The sequence below is a fragment of the Halichoeres trimaculatus genome, unplaced genomic scaffold, assembly GCF_033239565.1.
Source record: "Halichoeres trimaculatus isolate MK-OKI-2021-1 unplaced genomic scaffold, fHalTri1.1 fHalTri1_scaffold_4, whole genome shotgun sequence".
In the NCBI taxonomy this organism is placed as follows: Eukaryota; Metazoa; Chordata; class Actinopteri; order Labriformes; family Labridae; genus Halichoeres; species Halichoeres trimaculatus.
Window position 1 is genome coordinate 19,112,387 of NW_027437182.1, and position 23,151 is coordinate 19,135,537.

At 39.4% G+C, this 23,151-nt stretch overlaps 1 protein-coding gene across 1 annotated transcript in view; it reads left to right on the forward strand.

Moving 5' to 3' along the window:
* cacna1ea (calcium channel, voltage-dependent, R type, alpha 1E subunit a) overlaps positions 1-23,151 on the forward strand; it is a 118,515-nt gene that overhangs the window by 19,907 nt on the left and 75,457 nt on the right. The window contains exon 3 of the mRNA XM_074668013.1: positions 19,551-19,816. Coding sequence (XP_074524114.1) covers positions 19,551-19,816 — 266 coding nt within the window. The remainder of the gene's footprint in view (positions 1-19,550; positions 19,817-23,151) is intronic.

Consider the following 23,151-nt stretch of genomic DNA (forward strand, 5'->3'; position numbering starts at 1 on the left):
AAAAAGTAGGCTGGCTCGTCTCGGTTTTTGGGGATCTGTCCTGGGATGAGACAGTGGAAACGCCGCAAAATGCGCGCCGTACCGAGACGACCCGAACCAGTCTGCTTGGTGGAAACGCGGCTTTAGAGACTGAAGTCATTTTGAACCAATCAGTAAATGCAATTATTTTTGCAATAAAAACTTGTTTTTTTGGCTTGTGTGTATGTGGTTCTAGTGCTTCCAGAGCTGCCATCTGGAAATCCGCAGTTTTTAGCATTTCTGCATTGTCTTTATTTCTTACAGCTGGAGCTTGCTGCTTGGTTGTGGAAACAGAGTCAAGTTAACTTCAAGCAAAAAGAACCGCTATATCAGAACAGACTTAAACATTGTTTTTCTTTACAGAGTGTAAACTATGGTTACCCTCTCTGAATTCAGACATTTTTGACAAACTTTTGCTATTTATGGTCATACTACTGTTGAAAAGCTTTCAGTCTGGGGGAATTCCTTCATGAAATGGGAATGGGAATGACTTTCAGAAAAACTGCAAAAAATAGATATTTTAACATTTTGATGCATGCTGTTTATTCCTTCCAGGCCTGTTTGCTTTTGATTCGAAATAAGTGTTTTTCAGAACTACTAGCTGTAAAAGCACTGATAAAACCTCTGCTTTAAGATTGACAGCTTCCTTCAATGTATGACAGCCCACAAAGCATTAGTTCTGAAAGAGAATCTGGACCCTGCTGCTCTCAGAACGCCACATCAGTTTACTGTCAACCTGTTGAGCTGAGAGACAGACAGACAGATTCAGGAGGAAAGATGAGGATTTTAAAAGTCAGTGGCACAGTCAACAAGCAGGTCTGCCAGCAGCTCATTTAAACATTCTTGGGCCTTTGTCTTTTGAAAAATAGAGCCATTGTGTTTGTGATGCTTCACACAGAGGCACGTTGGATAGCAAGTTATGCAACTCAAGTGTCATGTAAACCTGCTTGCTCATTCAGACTTGCTTACTTGACACTGTTAGAGTCAGTGCATTAGAGCCTGACCCTTTCTAATTTCATCAGGACTCAACTGAGAGAGACTCTTTCCCTCCCTGTATAACTCTCCTTCTCCCTCATTATTGTCTCCCTGTCAGTGTCAGCCAGACACCCAATGCACTGTAAATGTCAGCGCTGTTTGTCATAAGTAAATTATTAATGATGACATGCTGAAAAGCCATTTTCTGCGCCACAAAACCATGTGTCTGTCAAGCGTTATGCAGAATGGAGAAGGCAGTGTTATTTAGAAAGAGTGTGTGTGTCAGGGGATCAGTGAAGAAGCCATTGTTCACTCACACACTCCATAATGATGTTTTCATTTAATACAAGTGGACATATTTGTTTAATGACATAGATATATTTGTTTGTGTTGGGTTTACGGCTGAGAGCAGTAAGTGATAAAGTGAGACAATGCTGCTTTCAGCCCCCCCCCCGTTTTGTTTTCTTCTGCCTGTCTTAGAGTGTTTGGGGAGTAAAATATTACCAACTGTCAAAGCTGATAACCGTCTCAAGATGAAAAAAAACATGAGTTACTGAGATGGGAGATCTATCAGTGAATGATGGTGTCCAAGTTTGATCAAATGTTGCTTTGGGGAGCAGAGAGATGACAGTGGAGGGTTAGAAGACCGTTCAGGAAGACATCAAGGAGGAGTGAGAAAAAATAAGAGGCAGAATGAGAAAGCAATGTTGTTTGTGCTTGCTTTGTTTATACATTATCCCATGTAGTACTCATCTAAACACAGATCAGTCCCTATAAGAACGAATAAAAATGAAACCAATGAAAATGCTAGTGCTAACTTGGAAGGATGTATGACACTTTTCAGTATAGTTGTCCATTTCATAGTCAGATAACATCATAGTTCTGTGTTTTTCCCTGCTGAAAAGGATTTCTCGGATTAGTTTTGTAGTAATGGTGAACATGTCAATGTCAGAAAGAAAAAGGCCAGAAGAGCTGAAGAAAGCTAAACAGAAGAGTGATAAAACAACAACTAAAGGCTAAGACACTGGCTGAGTTGTTTGTGATAATGTTCATTCCAACCCACATGCAGCAGTTATTCTGCAGTGGTCTGTTCAAACTTAAGAGTCTATCAATAAAATGAAGAGTGAGGTAAGGTTGGCTCTGTCTGATAAGGTTGTAAGTAGAGGTGTCCTGATACAGATTTTTTGACTTCTGAACCTTTTTTTTAATGTTTTGCCAATACTAATTCAATGCTGATCCGATGCTTTTCTCCGATAAATCCCTTAATCTGTTTGGTGATTCTGTTGCAAATGATGCATCATATTTGTTGGCAGGGAATTGCAGAATGAAGCTAACAAAACCAGCAGTTTTCATACAGGTAGTGCGCTAACTTCCTCGATCCTTTGACAATTCATGCCGTTGGATTCTATTGGCATTATCAATAGATAATGGGTATAGGTTGTGTCATTTCAATGACTTGTTTCCCTTTTCAGCTTTCTAGTTTTGCTTATCAGTGATAAACTAAAGTATGTCTGATGCTGGTGGGAATGTTGTTAAGCATTTCAATTTCATAAATTACTCCCTAAATTACACCTGGTAGATTAAAGGTCCCATATTATGCAAAAATCCCTTTATTAAGTCTTTTTATGAAATTTGTGGGTCTTTGGCTTTCCTCCCAGCCCACAAAATTTGACATTTAATAACAAAACCTGTACTTAGTAGTGCTTGTGAATGTGGCCATCACTACTTTGTTTTTGGCTGTAAACGGCCACATTGTTCCATGCACAAGCTTCCCATCTCTGAAAAAGACACGACTAAGTGGCTAGAATTCATCTATAAGGAAAATGTTCCAGCTACACTCAGTAAAACTGTGCATGTGTGTGCTAGTCACTTCACGGCCGACTGCTTTTCCAACTTTGGACAGTACAACGGAGGGCTAGTGAATAGACTGGTCCTGAATCCAGGCGCGTTACCAACCATCTGCCAACAAACCTTGGACCCTGGAAATGTGAGAATTTTAAATGCTGTGTGCTGTGGAGCAGATGTAAGAGCCTTTCCTCAGTGTCCCCCCTGTCTCTGTGTTAGCTTCAGGATGCTAACTTTAGCTGTGGTTAGCCTGTTGGTTTAGCCTGTAATGTTACGGTAAACTAACTTCACTGTTTTCTAAACATTGTGTACTCGGAGCTCGTGGCGCCGCTCTCAGTGACACAGGAGAGCGGGGCGGTATCAGCAGTGGCTCATTTAAATATGAAGGTCACGCCCACTAAATCAGACTGTTCTGAACAGAGGGGCTATGAGAGCCTGGAAACAATGCTGCTGTGCTTGACTTATTGGCTTCTTTGGAAAACATGTTACTACCATTTCATGAAGACATCAATAATCCATATTAAACTGCAGAAAAGGAGCATAATATGGGACCTTTAAGGTGGTTTGATTAAGAAAGTCAGGCAGTCTGGAGCTCCTGAAAGTGTCCCGAATGAAAATATCAAAACAATGGTACAATGGGCGAGTTGCTAGGGTATTTTGTTCTGGACCATAAAATAGTTGTTGAGTAACAGACTGATATTGCATTTTTTTTATTTGAATCACTCAAACATCTGTAATTAATTGTGACAAGTGTCTTCCACTGACATATTTTAGTGTTAGGCACCATTACCAAGGTTTTGAATTAAGTCATTGGCACCAAATTGGCCAAGAGAATCATTTCACTTGGTTAACTCCAGAGTCATCACCATGCTATATTACTCAGTGGTTTGTCTGCAACCTGTGTGCATGCCAAGGCTTACTAGACCAACCAAAAACTCATTTGCTGTCTTAAGAAATGAGTGCTAAGATACATCTTCACACTTTACTCTAAGCCTCTGTTTGACCAACCTGGTGTCCTCATATCAAGTAAATAAGTCATACTTTAACAATAGATTGAAATTCAAAGATATCTTGCTGCTAAGAAGTGTCTGATCTGTCTTATTTATGTGTCAATTTTTGGTAGAAATTTAAAATATTGTGTATTAGTTTTGCATATAGTGCTTTGACTATTTAGTTTAAATTGTGCCCATTACCTTGGATTGTTTTTTGGGGGATTCTTTCTCACATCCCCATGCTGTTATACTTTTTTTTGTAGTGTAGTAATTTTCTATGTTTGAATGAATGAAAGTGATGCTAGTTTAGAGCTCAACCCCCTCCCTTCACACCCAATCTCCTGCATGCTCTCATCCCCTGTTCACTATTTCTCCACTAATAAACACTTAAATGTTACAACCATGCATCTCTGGACTCAAACCTTGCTTCACTAACACCACCTTGGTCTCCCAGGCGCTCTCTATGAAATATTGACTCTGATTCACCCATTAAACACCACATGAAGGCAGCATGCTGCTTCATATATTACTGCACAATATTATTGGTGTGCACAGAAAGACACGCTGTGCAGCTGTGAGTGTAACTGCATTTGGTTTGGAGGCACTCGCGTCGATCAACATTTATTATCTGTTTAATATTTAAAAAGCATAGATGTGCTTACAACTAGCTTGATACAAGCATCCCGAGCACTCAAATTTACTGTTTCAAGCTTGGTTATGGATGAAAATTTCTATCATTTTACATTTCCTCTAAGTAAGTGAGTGGGCTTAAAAAGGGATTGCTGTGTAAACTGTGGTCTAAGAAATAAACTCAAAAGCAAGTGCAAGGGAAAGAGAGCATAAAAAAGATCCAAGCTATTCATCTGAGCACTTGATTAAGAAATTCACCATTTATCGATCCAGAGCACTCCTCTATCAGCCCCTGTCCAAATATAACTGCTTTCATACTGGAAATTTGTTTTGACTGACAGAGAGCTATATCTGCTGGAGTGATGTATCTTTGTGATCGGCTTGTTTACTGAACAGCTTCTCCTGGAAAAAGCAGCACTCTGTGTTGACCTACCACACTGCCCCTGTGATGCGAAGCCATTTAGCACAGGAAGCGATATGACCTGTCAACCTGCTCAATTGTGGTGTGTTCATTCACACAGGCAAATAAAACACTCTGGGGTAATGATGTTTGGCCAGGGCTGTGACACCTTTGACTTAACTTTTAAAATAGGAACAGGTTATCAGCTGATATGAGGATGGAGGCAAGATTGGTTTGATTGATTAGAAGATTGCCAGGCTGAGGTTGTAAAAGTTATAAGAAATCTGATGAAAAGCATTATTTTAAGAGTTGAATCATATTGTCAATGCTAGATTTATTTAACTTTACCTATCAAGACGTGAAAACAGTCCTTACTTCTTTCTGTTATGTCTTGGATGCATCAAAGGATGACTTCTTTGATTTAGAGCAATGCTTTGATATTTACTCTACATCAACAGCTTTGTGTATGAGGAGGCTGTTGGTGTGTACAAGATAAAACTGGCTAACCTGTCATGTGCCTCTCTGGACATTAAAGTCCTGACAGGATGAATGTGTGGCCCCTTACACACCTTGAATTCTCTCCCATCCGTTTATTCAAAGCTTCAGATTTAAATATCAAAGATGATTGTGCTGGGCTCTGAGAGTTCAATGCTGTTAGCTTATTGGAGCAAATAATACCTTTGTAGTGCAACAGGATTTCTCCCAGCCACTAAACCTTTCAAGCCAAATGGGCTTAGCAGGAAGCTTAAGCTTTGTCTAAATTGCCTTCGTAGGCCCTTATTTTAAAGCTGCAATTCACATCTAGATCATGTTGTACATAGAAAACATCAGGATCAGCACAGTAGTCAGTGTTTGAGGCTTAGATGCAGGACATAACCAGAGACATGCCTGCAGCGTGTGTGAGGGAGTGAGAAATTTATTACACCCTTTTTTTCCCCAAAACCAGAGGGAGCTGGAACGTTGCAACTGCCTGACTTATTTCGCTCCAGGAGGGAGCAGGTCTGACAAATAGGGAGCGGTGTGCTGGGTAAGCAAACTGAGCCCTCATCAATATCCAGCACGGCAGCAAAGTGTGACTCCAGCAGCATGTCTGTGACCCCTAGTGGAGCTGCTGTGAAGTGCTGCGACAGCCTCATGCATGCATTCATGAGATTGATGAATGAAGTTTAGTCTGGTAAGCAATCACTTGTTTACATCAGGATGTCGTTTGGAATGAACGGGGAATTGAAAGATGCTTCAAAATTAAATTTGGGGATTTACTGAGGACAGGAATAATTGAAATGTTTTGTTTTTGCAAAGGAACAAATTGAAATGAGGTGACACCTTGTGTATCTTAAACCTCTCTTGAGCTACAATTTGGGACTCTGAAACTACTCTAGAGTTTTTGATCTGTTACTGTCTGTGTTTCAATTGTGTTGTTTCAGAGAGCGTTCATTATGATTCAGCTTTTCTGCACAGTATGTTATACAAAACAGAGCAGATGCCACTTAAAAAGCAATTAGAAAATGATTCTGCAAAATACTGTCATGTTGAGAAGAAAATCAGGCACAGCAAATCTACAGCTGCTGGGACTGTGGTGTAAGTAAAATACCTAACCTGAAATATATCTGGTTAGCATGGATTTACAAAGGTTTTTGACTCATTTCCAATGACTTTGAACCAAGTAAGAGGAAATCTAACCGTAACATTAGCTGATAGTAATTCAAACGTTTTTTTTTTGTTTGTTTTTTTTTCTAGTTAGAGGCCTCAGGAGGGCAAGATGAAAAGTTCTCAGTAAATCCAGATGTCCTCTGACCCTCTCCTCTTTGCATGCATCACCCATAACCCACCAGCCCTGACTTTTCCTTCTCCTGTGTGCCCTTGCATCCACCAGCCCACCAACTACCTGCGTATGACTTACAGGCCTTTGCACACCTCTGTGGTAAATTTACAGCCAGCCTGTTGATGATATTGATCTGTGGAGCTGCCAGCTTGGTTATTAACAATCTTTTCATTCACTCTAATTTTGAGCTGGCAAGATATATGGACTCCTGGATGACTTAATTTAAAAAGGAAATGGCTCCAGCTCCAAGCAGTCACTGTCAAATCCTTATTTGTGGTCTTTTTAAAAAAATAATGTCAGCTGTTCCATTTTGTTGTATATTGAGATAGATTTCCTTTATTAAAGGTTTTTTTTCCTTCCCCAATATCTGAAAATGCATCTGCACTTGCATATTATTGCTGCGTTGCAGAAAAATTCCCAAAGAAAATGTTTATATAAACATATATTTATGTATTTACATATACACACAAACCAAGTGTTCTACCTCATTGTTGTACTTTGTGGTTAGAGGCAAATTTGAAACAACCCACAAAATGTCTTCTTGTAGGAAACTAGAATCACTCATAGAAATCCCAGCTACTCTATAGGGGGGTTCAAAACGTGTGCAACAACAACCAATGAAAAATACGTGCATGCTAGGCTAAGGCATCCATGGGACGTCGACATTTCTCTTTTTGTAAAATAAGTGATAAATTGTCTTACCATCAATAATTAAAGCCCTTGAAACAAGACCAAACTGTGATACCTCCATGGCTCACCAGATGGCGATAACAGTGTAGTATTCATTTTCTCATGACTCTCGGCTTAAGTAAAGGGATTTGCTGCAATATACATATTTTAGTCTGCAGCATGTGGTAGTAATTCTGACACCACACATGGCTGAATTTCTAAAGCTGTCCCTGCTCTTAGTGAACCTGAGCTTTTAACTTAAATGTCATATCATTGGTATGATATGAACAGGTAATGAAAACAGCTACATATCTTTATTTAAATATAAAAATACTACACAGTAAACAAATCTTTGATATAAAGACATATCTTTTGTTTAATTTCACCAGAATTTAACACGTTTTTTATCCCTATAACGTTGCTTTTCAGTTAAATACTATTGATGATCATCAAAATGTGTGATAACTCCATTTATTTACTTTAGTCACAATATGTGATTTTACCTGTGGTTTGTATAATATGAGAAAAGATTAGGACTATATGAACTCTCCAAGCGTTTTCTTTCATTTTTCTCCACGATTATTATTGATGCACCTGAAACAGGTGGTCCAAACAAAGCTGTGCCACTGGCAGTTTTTCTTTGTGCATGTTTTTCTGTGTTTGTTCTATCTACTCTTTCACATGGGAGGAGTACAGAGGGGCAGACAGTAACTTGACCTCAAAGATGGAATATAAGCTAAAAATACTACAAACATACATGGCACACACACAGACAAACCCTCTATGTAAATATTACAGCACGTTTTGCCCCTAGAGGATGTAGGTAAGCTTCATAGATGCAGCCTCAGCTCCCGCTGCCTATGTAAGCAGTGTGTCAACACTGTTGCCATATTGGAGAGAAGGCACTGTACCTCCTAATGAATTTCATGCTGCTTTCAAATGGACCTTATAGAAGTCATGTTGTTAAGTTTGGTGTTCAAGTGGTAACTAAATGGGAATACTAATGCTAGGCATGGATGTCAGCTTATTTACATGAACAGATAACTTCGCTGATTAAAGCTACCATGGGGAGGAGACTAAAAGATAACTAAAGGAAGGTTTAATACAACTTCATATTTTGCAGTATAACCAACATTCCCTCCAAATACATTTAAAAACTATGACAAAAAAAGTCATAAATGTAAATAAAACTGGATCCAATGGGCACTGCAGTTTCTGTTAACACCCCCAGGGATGTCAAAACTTGTGAACTGGCAGCTGTCACAAAAAATTAAACATACAATGTCATGCGGGGTCTCTTCTTATAAACATGTTAAATCTGATCTCAGTAGAAGGAATCAAGTCTAAGACAGTTTATCCACAATTGAAATATTTAAAACTTGCTGAATTGAGAACCTATTTTTATCCATTTAATTTGCCACAAATGTCAGATGTGTTTTTATGATCCAGAGTACTTAAATAACAAGTTAGCTTAGTCAATTAGCTCAGCTGTTTTCTTGAAGACATGACTAAAATAATTTGTCTCATGGAAACAAACATGATTAAACAACCACTATCTCTTGAAGTATACAGAGATAGTGGACTGGGAGTCAAACTGTGCTACAGATCTACTTTTGTCCAAAGCGACGAAAAACACATGCAAGAGTTTTGACAGAAGGGAAAACCTTAGTTAGTGCAACAAAGTGTTACAAGTTGTTTGGTTGTTTCTTTTTAATCATATGCCCACATTTGATGGAGCTTTGAGGGTATATTATTATAACAAAGAGAACTGTGAAAGATACAGGTTATTTTTTTTACATAATTGCACATCCATTTGCTCAGGTTTACACAGACCAAATATTGTCATGTCTTGTAAAGTATTTTCGGTTATCGCCAAACTTTTTGATGGCCTCAACATCTGTGGAAAGCCTGTATAAGTGAATTTCTTTCACTATGTGGTTGAGAGGGCAAATCAATCTCCTTGTCAGCAAGTTAAACACAACAGAAACAGAGTCAAAATTCTTTGTCATCTTTTGAAAATACTTGGCTTTTCTGATTCTGATTCAGAAAATAAACCAAAGAATCTATCAAAATCAAACCTCATAAATCAAAAAGCATCTCAGACAGTTGTAAAAATATCTGAGCTATTTTGTTTTGTTGGTGCTTGTAGCTCATCACTCACTGCTCATCTGTTGCAGTGAATGCTCCAAACATGCAGTATGTAGGAAACCAGGTTAACAATGCGCTTGCTGACTGGGTTGTTTGTCTTGAGACACCAATCATAACTCAGATACCCCTCGGGAACTGTAATTTGTATGTATAGGTTATTCTATAAAATCTAGGGTAACAGCACCACATTCATGGGGCTGAGAATAGGGGCCATGTCAGTTCAGTTGCTAGGAAACAAGTGGGAGAAAGATAACAGTGGTAGGCAGAAATCTGGCTAGGTTAAAGAGACAAGGGGTAAGACAGTGCAAAAGAGAGGGTGAGACAGCACGAGAGAGACAGACAGGCAGGGAAATCGTGCCACAGGGTAGATATGTTTCATCATATTTCCTTTGGGTGGTGATCAAGGCGAGGAAGGAGAGCAAACAGTGCTGCTATTTCCATGATGTGCTATTACACACAGATGACTATTGATTCAACCAAACCCCACTTGTGATTATTATTCCTGTTTCTATGATCAAACACACTCTCTGAGATTTACAAAGGGGGGGTCTTGTTGAACTCAACACAAATGAATACAAAACCACACAAGCACACACACCCTTACGTACACATACACAAAAGTTCTCTCATGTTCCAACCATTACCATCTCAATGAAGCTAAATATAGTCCAATCCCTCGGCCCCTTCATCTCTGCACATCAATAGGTCTGGCTTTGTCGTCCATCTGTCCCTTGGTGTTTGCCTCGGGCGTTTCTGTGTCAGGCTGGAGTTTGGGGTCTGACCCAGCACAGTGGTTATTTTTGGGAGCTCATAAGGTGTGGTGATTTGGGCGTTTGTGCACCACCTGTTAAACAAGCTTGACACATATACATGTTTGGAAACAGTTCTCAAAGAGAAATGATTTCCAGTTAGAGCTTTTAAGAGTGTTTTGTTTTTTCTTTTTAATAGATTTGTTGTGGCAGTAAATGTAACATTACAATGTGTGATTAAGTATTCCCCTTTGGTGACTGAAAATTAAGAAGTATACTGTTTGATGTTAGTAGTTTAAAGGGGCTGTGAGGAGTTTGAAAGTAACCTTTAAAAAGTCTCCCTTCTATAAATATGCCTGATTGTAATCCACATTTTAAAATGAGATTATCAGCACCAATATTGCTGGTTACAGGTTATTTCCCATTGCTACTTCTTAGCCTCCAGTTCAGGTTCGAGTAGGACCGGATTGATTTATGGCACGTTTAGGTCTCTATGACAACACCATACTGGCTGACAAAGTTCAGTACTGAGAAGAGATAAAACACAGAGATCAGTGTTCATCTCTGCTGATTATGACTTCTGTGATTCATTTTGTAGTGATGGTGGAAACAAGAGCCTAACTGTCAGACAGAAAAAGGACAGAAGAACAGAAGAAAGCTAAATGGGAGAGTGATACAGTCTAAGCTAGCCTTTAGCTCAGACTGTATCACTCTATAACACCGGGGGCTAACCAACCCACAGTCAGCAGTTATTCTGCAGTGGTCTGTTTAAACTTGAGAGTCTATCAATAAAATGAAGAGTGAGGTTATGTTAGCTCTGCTTGGTAGATTACTGGCAGGACATAGCGAACCAGGATTTACTAGCGTTTCACATTACAGATATGTCTTCGAGCACCGGGCTGCCAACTGTGCTAAATATAAACAGCTACTACACTACTTACAAACTGACAGTGTTTACTAGTTGTCACGTTAGCCTAAAGAAAGGTTGGAGCACCAGGCTGCATATGTGACTAACATATAGCCAGCTGCTCTGCTTGATGTCACGTTTCAAACTGTAGTGCTACGTAACTGTACTGATAAATACCTTACCATGGGACATTGAATCCAGTTAAAAAGTTGTCTTGAACAAAGAAAATTTGTTTTGTTCTGATCTCCGGAACATAAAGTAATTTATGACAGTGTGAAGAGACTCAGGGCCACAAGGTGGCGAGAGAGTGCAATTAAAACAGATCCTCCTCATAGCATCTTTAAAGCAGTGTTCCATACTTTATTTTTTTCCCCATCTGTGTAGACAAGTTGTTTTCTTTTCTACCTGTCCATGAGTGAAGTATTTTATGCTCAATCTTCCAAATCAAATGCATTTTTAATATATTTATATATCCTTTTGCTTTTGGTTGAAGAAATAACAGTGGTTTAAAGAATGTATTATATCACAAAACTTCCCTCTTTATCCCAGCATCTTTCAGTAATCCCTATATGTGGAACAGGTTAAAAAACAATGGCTATTTTTTTTTAAATTTGTTTCTAATGTGTGGTGAACTCTCTGATGAAGAGCAGGTGCAATTTTACTCAGATTGCTGTGTGCATAATGTAAAAATCATAATCAGCCATTGTTTCTCAGGGCCCTGCCTTGTGGGAGAAACAGAGCAGTTCCTCCTAATAAATGAACACAGTATCTGGCTGTGTTGGAACAAAAAACAAATAGCAGACAGGGAGTCTTGTCTCTGAGGTTTTAAATCTTCAGCTTGAAGTTGAATTTGATGCTTGATCAGCTGCTGCCTCTCTCTGGCCATGTACTATTTTTTTTTTTTTTTTTTTAAGTGGTTATGATGCTTTAAGCCTCACTTATATTTTTTTTCTAGAAACTCTTTACATCTCCCCACTGATGTTTATCACAGTTTTCAGCTTTCCCTCAGATTGTGACTCGAAGCAAGTCAATTTAACAGAGTGTGCAGTCAGTCTATTAAAATATCAGAGCAGTTCTTCTTTGATGAATCAAACAAAACAAGCAGGGAGGTGTAAATGACTGATAACACACAGCTGAGCACCCATGATGTCTTCTATTATACACAACTTCTATGTCGTGGTTGCCCTAATGAGCTGAGCATGAATCAAAAATTGCTGTTAAAGTAAATAAAAACTGTGAAATAAGTAAAAAATAAGATATGTACAAAAATATTCACAAAAGTATGATGGGATAAACATATGTATAGAATAAGTGTTAAAGTGGGAGTTGTGCATGACTGTTTAAGTAAGCAGTTGTGCATATTGTAAATGACAAGGGCAGTGGGAGTCAGGGGACCATAAAGTCATTAAAAGAAATGTGTTATTTGGCAAAGACAAGCATGAGCCTGTTTGTGTTTTTACTGAAGTTGCTTATTGTGCCCAATAAAGCCACTAACACCATTAAACACACCACGTGACCTTTGCCTTCAAGGTCTTGTCATATCCTCTAATGCAAAGATTAATCTTGTTATGCGCGGAATTTAAGTCTCTCAGCAAATGAGAATTGAAAACATTTATTCACAACAGTGCAACAATAGGACAAAGTAAATAACTAATGTGTATTTGATCAGCTCTTTTATACTGATACATTTAAAGCCCCTCCCTTTCCCGGCATCATAAGTGTTGTGGACAGTTATGAAAATGTGTTGACAGGCCTGGCTCAGATAGACTCACAGATTCTTTGCTCTACGTCTCTGTCTGCCTGTTTCATAGCACTCTGTGAATGCTCTGTGTGACGCTGCAGGTGTTAATCAACACTCTAACTACCTGTCATTTAATCAATGATGAATCTTTCTCTTTTTGCTGCCCTTCACTTCTCGGTCACCTGACTTTGTTTTTCAATCAGACTGTTAAAAAAGGGACATAAATAACAAATAACCAGCAGTCACTAATAAGATAGATAGACTTGAGATGCATTTTGAGATGTACCACTTTGTTTTGAAGCATTGTTGATTAATAATGGGATCAGGTTTCTTTCTTTTGGACTGGACATCTTTTCATCCTCTGACTCAAATAGATTTCCTGCCCTGCTCTTTCACTCTCTGTGTTGGGGTCCTCTTGTCTTTGCTGAGTTGGCACATGTCAGGAAACTGAAGTTGTCTCAAGGTTTCAGAATCTGATATTTTTAGCTGACGGCACAAAATTGAGCAGCACAGTGTCTTGTTAATTTGTCATCTCTCCACTCCTATGCTTCAAGTTTTACATCAGAAAAGCCCACCCCCACACACACACACCAAAATCAACTCTAACATAACCGATAAATGTAAAAGCAAACTGTTAACATGGCAGAATGATTTGGCATTTGGCAGTCTGGAGTTTTGTGGATAGAAATGAAGATGACACTAAAATACACATGGGTAGTTCAAGCTTTCACAGAAAAAGTTGGATGAGCCGGCTGAACATATGAATGTATTAGTTAATTTGGTGTTGACATATTAAGACTGAAAAGGTCACATACATAACATACAGTAATGTCAAGTAAACATGTGAACATCTTTTTTAAAGTTAAGATTTAGTTTTGTTAGTTAAAAGACTAACACATGAGGAATCATATAATGCCCAAGTTGTCGATAACAACCTGCCAAGTGTCTCAGTTAATGGGCACTATTTTTAAATTTAAGTTTTTGTTCACACCTGAGTTTTGTTACATTATGTCCCATTATCTGAGCAAGGGCTGTCAGACTGTTGTCACAGCAGGCAAACTTGGTAACCCAGTTACATAGGTATTTTTATTTATTTATTTCCTTTATTTACCTGATAAATTATGATTGGTGGGGCCAGAATACTTTATGACATGTTTTAGTGTGTTAATAGTTTGTCAACTCTGTGATTGTGTTTTATGTTTTCATGTTAATGCTGTTTTATAATTGAATGTCAAACTTGATGTCATCATCTTACTGCAAAACAAATGTTACTTCAGGTACAAGTAAAGTACGCTGAATCTGAACCTGAACCTGAACTGTAACCTAGACTTGATTCTGCTTCACCTGGTGGTCTCCCAGATGCATGTCTGATTGAGTTCTGAACCTAGAGATGGTTCCTGAAATCAGCTCCTTTTGTGAAAGTAGTCTATGTTTCAGTGGCTCAGCATACTCAGCACATTTGGAGCGCGTCCATCCAGACATGGGATCTTGATCATTTTACTTCCCAAGTGCTGTTGTGGCAGAACAAAGAGATCAATAACCTCTTGCCTGAGGCTGTCATGAGGTTGTATTCCTCAAGGCTGAGAGAGCTGTAGGCTGTGTAATTCTATGTCCCAGTTAAAGACTGTTGGAAACATGGATGTAGTCTCTGTAACTGCACCCATTGTTTTTAAGCATAGTTTTGAGACTCATCAACGATAGCTGCCATATTGGAAACGCTGACTCTATGTAACGTTTGGTTAACCAAACTAAAGGCAAAGACGCAGCTTTATAGAGGGTCTGTAGCCCTTTTGCTTAGCAGCTATACAGTTCCTACCTGTTAGTTCATCCCATCATGCCCCTGTTCATGCAAAATGCATTCTGAAGGGGTCTCCTGCTGGTGCCCAGAGTCAAGACTAAACACGGTGAGGCTGCATTCCAGTTTTATGCCCTTAAAATCTGTAAGAGTCTTCCAGAAGATGTGAGACAGGCTCCAACTCTGACAATGTTCAAATCCCGAAAACAGTTCGGTTTCGCTTATCATACAACAACTGAAATTACTTTATCTGCATTCTCCTCTTTTAATTTAATTAATCATTTTCTATGTTTTATGGTATGATTTTATGAAATAATTTTATTTTGCCTATTGTGTTTTTATTTTATTCTAGCTGTAAAGCACTTTGAATTGCCTTGTGTATGAATTGTGCTCTACAAATAAACTTGCCTTGCCTTGAATTCGGGAAAAATAAGTTATGAAAAGAGAGAAATTAGCTACTCGTACCAAAAGTGTTTTTTGAACTAAGCTGTAGATAGGTTTATTTTGTTGTTGTAAAGATGTTTTTTAGCAATCATATTGAATATATTCCTTCACTTTGATGAGAGACTTTTGAACAAACAGACCTGCTGTTTGTTGCCTAGCTTTCCAAGTGGCTCCAAATCCAAGCTAAATTGATCGTAGGGATGATGATGAGCAGACATACACCGACTTTATGGGTGTGGGGACCACTTCATATGGTCAATTATATGGTCTACACTCCTTCTCAACCACTACGCTCTGCTTGTGAAAGACGCCCAGCACGGCTCCAAATCACTAGACAGACTCTTCTCCTCTGTTGTGCCCAAATGGTGGATTGAATTACCTAACTATACGATCCACAGAGTCCCTTTCTACTTTTATGAGATGTCTGAAAACTCATCTGTTCAGGGAACACTTGTGCACTAATGCTGACCCTTCTCCTCTTTGCCCATAGAATGAGTCAGTAGGTCTAAGACTCAGCTCTTGTGATTTTTTAGCACTACTACTGAATTTTGTTGAAGATTGAAGTACACTGTTGCAGCATTATACTTCAATTGTTTTCCAGAATATTTTTGTCCCTCAGTCAATCCCAAACTCTGTCAACATCACCTCTCACCTCCCACCCTGGGCTGCTGAACCTGTTCCTCCCCAGAACAATTCATTTTTATCACTCACTCACTGCTGCACAGAGGAAGGTAACAGAACGGTTCTGTTCTGTCACAGATTAAGCTTTAAAAATATAGTCTGTGTGTATTTCCCAACTGTTTTTCTACAGCTGCATATTATTTTGACCCCCTTTGCCCATCTCTTCTTGCTGCTGCTATGAGGAGACATCAGAAATCTGTCCGTGTTCTATTTTTAAAGCTCATCATGTGTTGGAGCTCTAATGAGTCGTAGGCCACACACCATTGATCACTGCCTTCGTCACACCACCATCACTGAGTACCCATCACTGCCATAACTCTCTCATGTGATGTTTTCCATCTTAATCAGTTTCTCATCCAGCTTTAAAAGGAAGGAAGGATGATGACTTTTAATTTTCACATTACTCTCACACTCTTAGCACGCTGCTCTTTTGGGATGAAGGGCACAAAAGGATGAATCAGACAACTAACATGACCTTCATGTCTTTTGGGAGGAATATTGAAGAAAAGCCTTGTTATTTCTTTAAGTTGCTGTTCAGTTTTTACTATTTTTTTAAGGACTGACTGATGCATTGTTAGTGTAAGAAGGATTAAAACAGTTTACGTAAAAGTATTAGCCCAATTTAAATTGTTTTAAACTGAGAAATGTCTGTGAATCGGCACTTAAATTAAGGCTATGGTATCTCAATGACTGTTGGATACTTAAGTCTGAAAACTGAGATAAATGCAAAAACTCAAAATTACCCTCATAAGTCTGTATTTAACCTTTTTTTTTTTCAAAGAGTGCTGTCTTTAAAGGGGACATATCATGCTTGTTTCTCCTTTTCACTATACCAGACTAGGATGCCTGTAAAGCATTTCTGCCCTCAGTACAAGTCATTTAGTTCCTTCATTGCCCCACAGTAGCGTTCTCAATATCCTCATTTTAGGCCATTCTGAAGATCTCGTTGAAATGCTCCGTTTCCAGAATGACCTCCAGTAACCTCGCGACATCACAGCCCTTTGTGCCCTGATTGGTCAGTTCTATCAGAGGGGCGGAGGGGGTAGAGCCAGGGGGCGGTTTTTGCAGCATGGCAGTATTTACAAAATCGCCACATTGAATGGAGCAGACCGAGCGAGTTTGCTGTTTGCCAAAACTTCACCGTAAGGCATTGATAGCACTAATAAAATGGCAGAGTGTAGGATACGTCCTTTTGTATTGGACCCCGAGTCAGACCCGGACGGTTCTGCAGCTCAGGAGGAAGAAAATCCACCTGGACACAGATCATCTCAGGACGCTTCAGTGTGGTGAGTCAAACCGGTACTGTAACATGTATAGTTTATACGAGGAAACATAGGCAGACTTCACCAATAAACTATTTCTATAACAGGGCTCCATCCTGCTCCTTCACTTTTCTCTGTCTGTTTTATCCATCATGCTGAAAGTGTAGTGTAAAGATCGCCTCTACCGTCAGTTCGTCACTATGTTATCATTCAGTCAAGTTAGCCAGAGCTAGTAGGGAGCTTTATTTATACTCGGCTCTTGGTGGGTGTATCCCTCGGTGGCTGTTGTGAGACTAACTGACATCACAGAGGAGGAGCTGCTTTATCAGATTACTCCAATAAAAAGAGAGGATCCTCGTGTCGTCATGAAGGTCAAAATCTCGAAGCCAAATGTCAATGGCCTATTTTCAGAGGCATCAAATCTCGTTCTAAGATATCAGAAAAAATACAATATCTCATTTTTTGAAAATTCAGGGGGTGAAAGGTCTTGTTTTCAACTTTATTATTTTATATGTAAGTATTAAATCACGGATCAGCATGTTATGTCCCCTTTAATCTCTGAAGGCTGGGAACAGAAACAGAATTTTATCATTTTTCTCATTATTCCATGAAAGAATTGACCTAAATCTCCAAAATCTGAAATTCCTTCTATATTTATAATGACATTAACCCAAAAAGCTAGAATTCAGCCCCACCCCCCTGAAATTGTAATTTCTAAGAATTGAGGCAGAATTGTCTCTTTTTTTTTTTTTTTTTTTTTAGAATTCTGGGATCAAAGTCAAAATGCTGTAACATTTTATTTTAAGGAGTGTGCACAAGACTGATAAGACACTGTCATAGACATGACATGACATCTGTTATTAAGTTGAAGGAGGCTTCGTGCAATTGTATGAAGGCTGCCATTAAGTGTCATTCAGTCAATTAGGTCAACTTTAAGGAAAGTTAAAGTTGTTTGGGGATGTCTTTGTTATCACAACTTGACATTTACAAAGACAGTGGCAGATTAGGTTGATTCATTTCATTGCTGTGATTTGAAAACAAAATTTATTTCTGAGAGCCCTAATTATGAAAAAAAATAAAAATAAAATAATAATAATAACAAAAAAAATCAAACCTAACAAACGGACAATAGCTAATATTGTCGTTTCCAACCAGCTCACAGCAGATTGCTCCTCTTCTCAGTATCATGTCTCACAACAGTGGGCTCAAACCTCGTCATCAGCCTGAGATGCTCGCTGCTGTCCATACTGCGTCTCGCAGCCGCTGGCTTTTTCACAACAGGTGTGTTTGTTTCTTCTCTCAAGATGTGATGCGTGACCAGCATTCAGTTTTACTCCCCTTGACTGAGGCGTGACCGCGCAGAGTGAGCAACACAAGGCAAAGCCAACATCACAGTGTGGCCCCTTAATCAAACGCCAGTTAATCCCCCAGTAAAGCAGAATTGAATCGGAGGCATTAACTCTCTCATATCAGGTTTTCAAATATTTAATGTAAATGGTTAACAGTCTTTTATTTGCCTTTTGGCTTTATCGATTGCGTGCATTACTGAACTTGTTATTCTGTTCCGTTTACTCAGGGTTTGTTAAGTAGGGTCGCGCGTTAAAACTGCCTGTAGGCTTTGGCTTAGGTTGGGAGAGGTGTGTTGTCGCAAAAGGAGACACTGTTGCCTTCCCTCCTTCTGCTCGTACGGTGCAGGATAAAGGATGATAGCCTACTTCTCCCACTATCCCACTGCGGAATAGTGGACTGAGGATTTTTCTTTTCCTTTCCTGACACGGAGTTGACAGCTTGTCTTGTTTGCGCTGTTTCGAGGGGGAAATGTCGAGGTAAATGCCAAAGTTTTTTTTTTTCCTCTCCAGGCATTCTCTGCTTGTTAAGCACTGAATAGGACGGGGTTCATGTTGTAGTAGGTGGTCAGCAGAGAGAGGAGGAGAGGGGATACAGGAAGGAGTGATGTGTTCTGAATTTACACCGTGGACTGTCACAAGATTATTTAAAATGCACGGAACAACCTGCTCTGCTGCTTTTCGCTCAGGGGACTGAGGATGGCTGGAGACGTGACCTGTTGCAGCTTTTCTTGGAGCTGTTAGTGTTTGGATGGCTACAACGCTGCAAGAATGAATCACTTCTTTCGGCTTCGTTTGAATCGATGGATTGTGATATGAGGAAGCATTAGGTACTTTTTGGATTTCTGTACCATTTTACGCAGAGCGCACTTGTAAGAGAAGGCAGGACGTACCACTGTCATTTGGACCCTCGATGACAGGACAATAACCTTGAATGTTTCAAACAAATTTTGAAGTTTAAAGCGGTGTTCGGGCTAGGAAAACTAATGACGGACTAACACTAATCCGGGTTTCGCCACTTTGCTAACCTGACATCAAGCGCAGCACCGCGCCCTGCTTTCCAGGAGACCGTAACCTCCCTTTTCTCCCCTGCCTTCCCTCCCTCCTGTGTGGTTTGCTTTGACAGAATGGCCCGGTTTGGAGACGACGTCCCGGGCTTATTGAGCTCGGGGGATGGCGGGTCCGAGCGCAACCGAAACCGCGATGGAGCGGCCGTGTCCACAGGTGGCATCTCCCCAGCCTTCAAGCAGACCAAAGCGCAGAGAGCCCGCACCATGGCCCTGTACAACCCCATTCCGGTCAGGGAGAACTGCTTCACCGTCAATAGGTCCCTCTTCATCTTCGGCGAGGACAACGTGGTCAGGAAGTACGCCAAGAAAATCATAGAGTGGCCATATCCTTTTCTGCTTCATGATGCAAATGAAGTGGGTCAAAAACAATCTCCTACACTACCTTTATGCATGTCAGGAGTAAAGAGCAAAAGGTAGGTAAAATGAGTAAGAAAAATAACAGAACAAAACAAAACAAACAAAAAATCATTAAGTGTGAACCCCAGTTTAAGTAGTGTTAATTTATGTCCACTTCACAGAAGGCAACAGTCCTTAAACTGGCAAATACTCAGCACCATGGACAGCAATAAATGAGAAATTCAACTGCACACACACACACACACACACACACACACACACACACACACACACACACACACACACACACACACACACACACACACATGAACTCAGTCAGGGAATATTTTCAGCAAATATCAAATATTTGATTGACCTAAATGTAACTGAATAGGACCATGTGAATCTGGAAAGAAAGAGAAGAGAAAGCCCCAGATGTAGTCAACTATAACCTACAAATTAATAAAGAGTAATCAAGATGTCCATGAAATTAAAAATCAATGGGCCTCAGGTTTTAAAAATCTATACTGAAATAAAAAAAAACTACTGCAGCAGGCCATGTCAGCGCAGAGAGTTTTTCCTTGAGTCTGTTTTTCAAAATCAAGTTGTGAAGTCATTTGTTTACTCCACACTCACTTTCTCTCTGATGCACAACAAATATTACTCACCAGGTTTGAGCTGTAATGATTGGAAGGTTGATGGATTAGTGAATTGTGGATTTTAATCAGCATTTATCTCCACTCATATTTTTGGACCTTTATTTTTCTAAAATTGGACATTTTCTTTTAACTCTGGATGGTCGATTGGTAGAATTGGGCATCTTTATTAATTAAACTCCCCATCAAAGGCCCGATCAACTCAAATACATCTGCTTAGGCACAGTGTGACCCAAATCAGTGTTGCATGACTCCTGCTTATTTTCAATAATTATTATCTTCCTAAATTACTGAATCTCATAACTCATTTTTATTGCTGGAAATAGAGAGTTTTCATTATTTACCCTCTACCTCTTGCTGCAGAGTACATACAGGCGCGACTGTCCATGTGTGGCATGAGTGTGTGTAGCTCACCAGGTGTCTGGGGCCAGGTGTGGCCGTTCCACTGCTTTTGTTCTGCTCCATTCAACAGCTTCCTGGCTGACTGACTGGCTTGATTTTAAAAACCCAGCAAATAGGATGAGTGTACTTCTATTGTTGATCGCTGTCCATTGTTGTTTCCACTGGAGCTGGATGTGTACAGAGGAGAATGGAAATAGAAAGAAGATAAATTTCAACTAACAATTTGTGAAAACTGAAGCTGAATTGTGTTTGTGTATCTTCATGTACTGCATTTTTTATGCCTCTTTGGTCCCTTCCATCATGACACTCTGAGTCACTTTTTATACTCTGCCTCAGTAACATCGCTGGCTTTACATCCTAATGCTGTGTGTACCAGAGTGACCAGAAGGAAAGCAGGCAGACTGAATAACCTCTGGGTTAATGTGCTGTTCTGGAGGGAGTGTCTTATTACATCTAATGAGCCCTACTGTATCTGATTAACAGACATTAACAGGAATTATATGTAATGATGTCTGATTGCTGTGTCATGTGTTATTACAAGAAGTCATTACTCACTGACTCATACCTTATTATATTGTTTGTTAATATTGTTTTGGTTCAAGTGATGCTGTGCTGTAGTGTTGTCGTCTTCTGGTCAGTTTGAACTGTGTTAAGAGGTACTTTTCAGTGGATGTTAAGACGAGGGAGTGTGGATTATTACAGGAAGTACGGTAATCAGCAAGAACAGTGCACTTGCACCCAAAGGTATATGAACAGTCCTTTCTTTAAAAAGTGTTAAAATAGCTTACAATTGAAATACTTTTCACAAACAGTAACTGATTTATTATTCTTCAGGACCAAGTTTTAAAACAACAGAACAGTCGATAACTTTTAAGCCAATACAGCTAACTTGTTGGCTCACACTTACCTGTTTACACACTCAAGATTTAAGATAAGACATTATTATTATTATTATTATTATTATTATTATTATTATTATTATTATTATTACTATTATTATTACTATACTTTTACTGTTATTCATATTAAACTAAACTATGTTATTGATGTTATTATTGGATAAAGCTAGCCAGCTTTGTCTACTATTATGTGCTAGCTAGATAGCATACAGCAGAATGTAAGGGGACCTTTGGGGAAAAAAACCTCTGCATCTGAAAACAACCCAATGATAAAACCCACTCATTGAAAAGCTTGAACTCATTTGTGAACACTGCAAAACTGTTTCAGACTTTATGTGAAGGATAAAAACAGTGACATTAGCAGTCTTGTCATAATGATAATGTTCCCCCACACCTTTAGAATATTTGATTTCTCTTTATATGACTCCATCTATTCAGTAAAGAATTGGATTTTTAATTTTCAATAGTTTGATGTGTACAATCCCTCTGAGATTATTGTAACCTTAGTCTTAACCCTGAAATTAATGTGAACCTTAGTTTAAATTATATCATTATGAAATATCCTCTCCTCCCACAAATGTCTTAGCCCTTATTGTCTTAAACTCAAATAGGTCTGCTCAGAAATAGAAAAGCAAGCACTCATGCACTCTGAATGTCTGCAGGACATCTGGTAAAGGTCAGCCTTGCGTTTCGAGCACAACTTGCCACCTCGCTGTAAGAGGCTCTTTTCTCTCTGAGTGCTCAATTATTAGGAGATGATCAATTCAGGGATCACACAGAGGTTTCTGTGGCTGAGTGTGTGACACTGAAGCCTGAGTGCTGTATGTGGGCTTCAGAGAGAGTATTACACCAGATTTTACCCTTATTGTGAAATTCTCTCCTTCATGCCTGGAAGGAGTGTGAGCTTTCTGACCATGTGTGCACATGAACTGTGTGTGCACCTTCTTACCTGTTGCATTTGAAAGGGATCTGGCAGAGGCCTGGCAGGGAAGAGATGGGGCTAATTAAGCCCACTGCTTGGGCTGAGAGTGGCAGGTTATGTGGGGACCAGCAGCTGCTTCTCTGTCTGATCCCCACTGGGATCCCCTGATGAGGGAAGTTTCCCAGTGAGAAGGTACATTTCTAAATAATTGATTGTTGGATTTAATCGAGTTTGTTTCATCAGGGCAAACAGGAAAATCCTGGGGTTGCTGATTTTTGGATTTAGGCAACCAGGTGGACGCTTGGAATATTAGGCAGGAAATCTCACTGCGTGTGCTGTACACAGGTAGATCTCACTAAGAAGCTTCATAGGATTTAAAACTCATTGATTTAATGAGGGTTGTGTTTTCAAGACAGTTTATGCATCTCTTGGGTCCACTTGA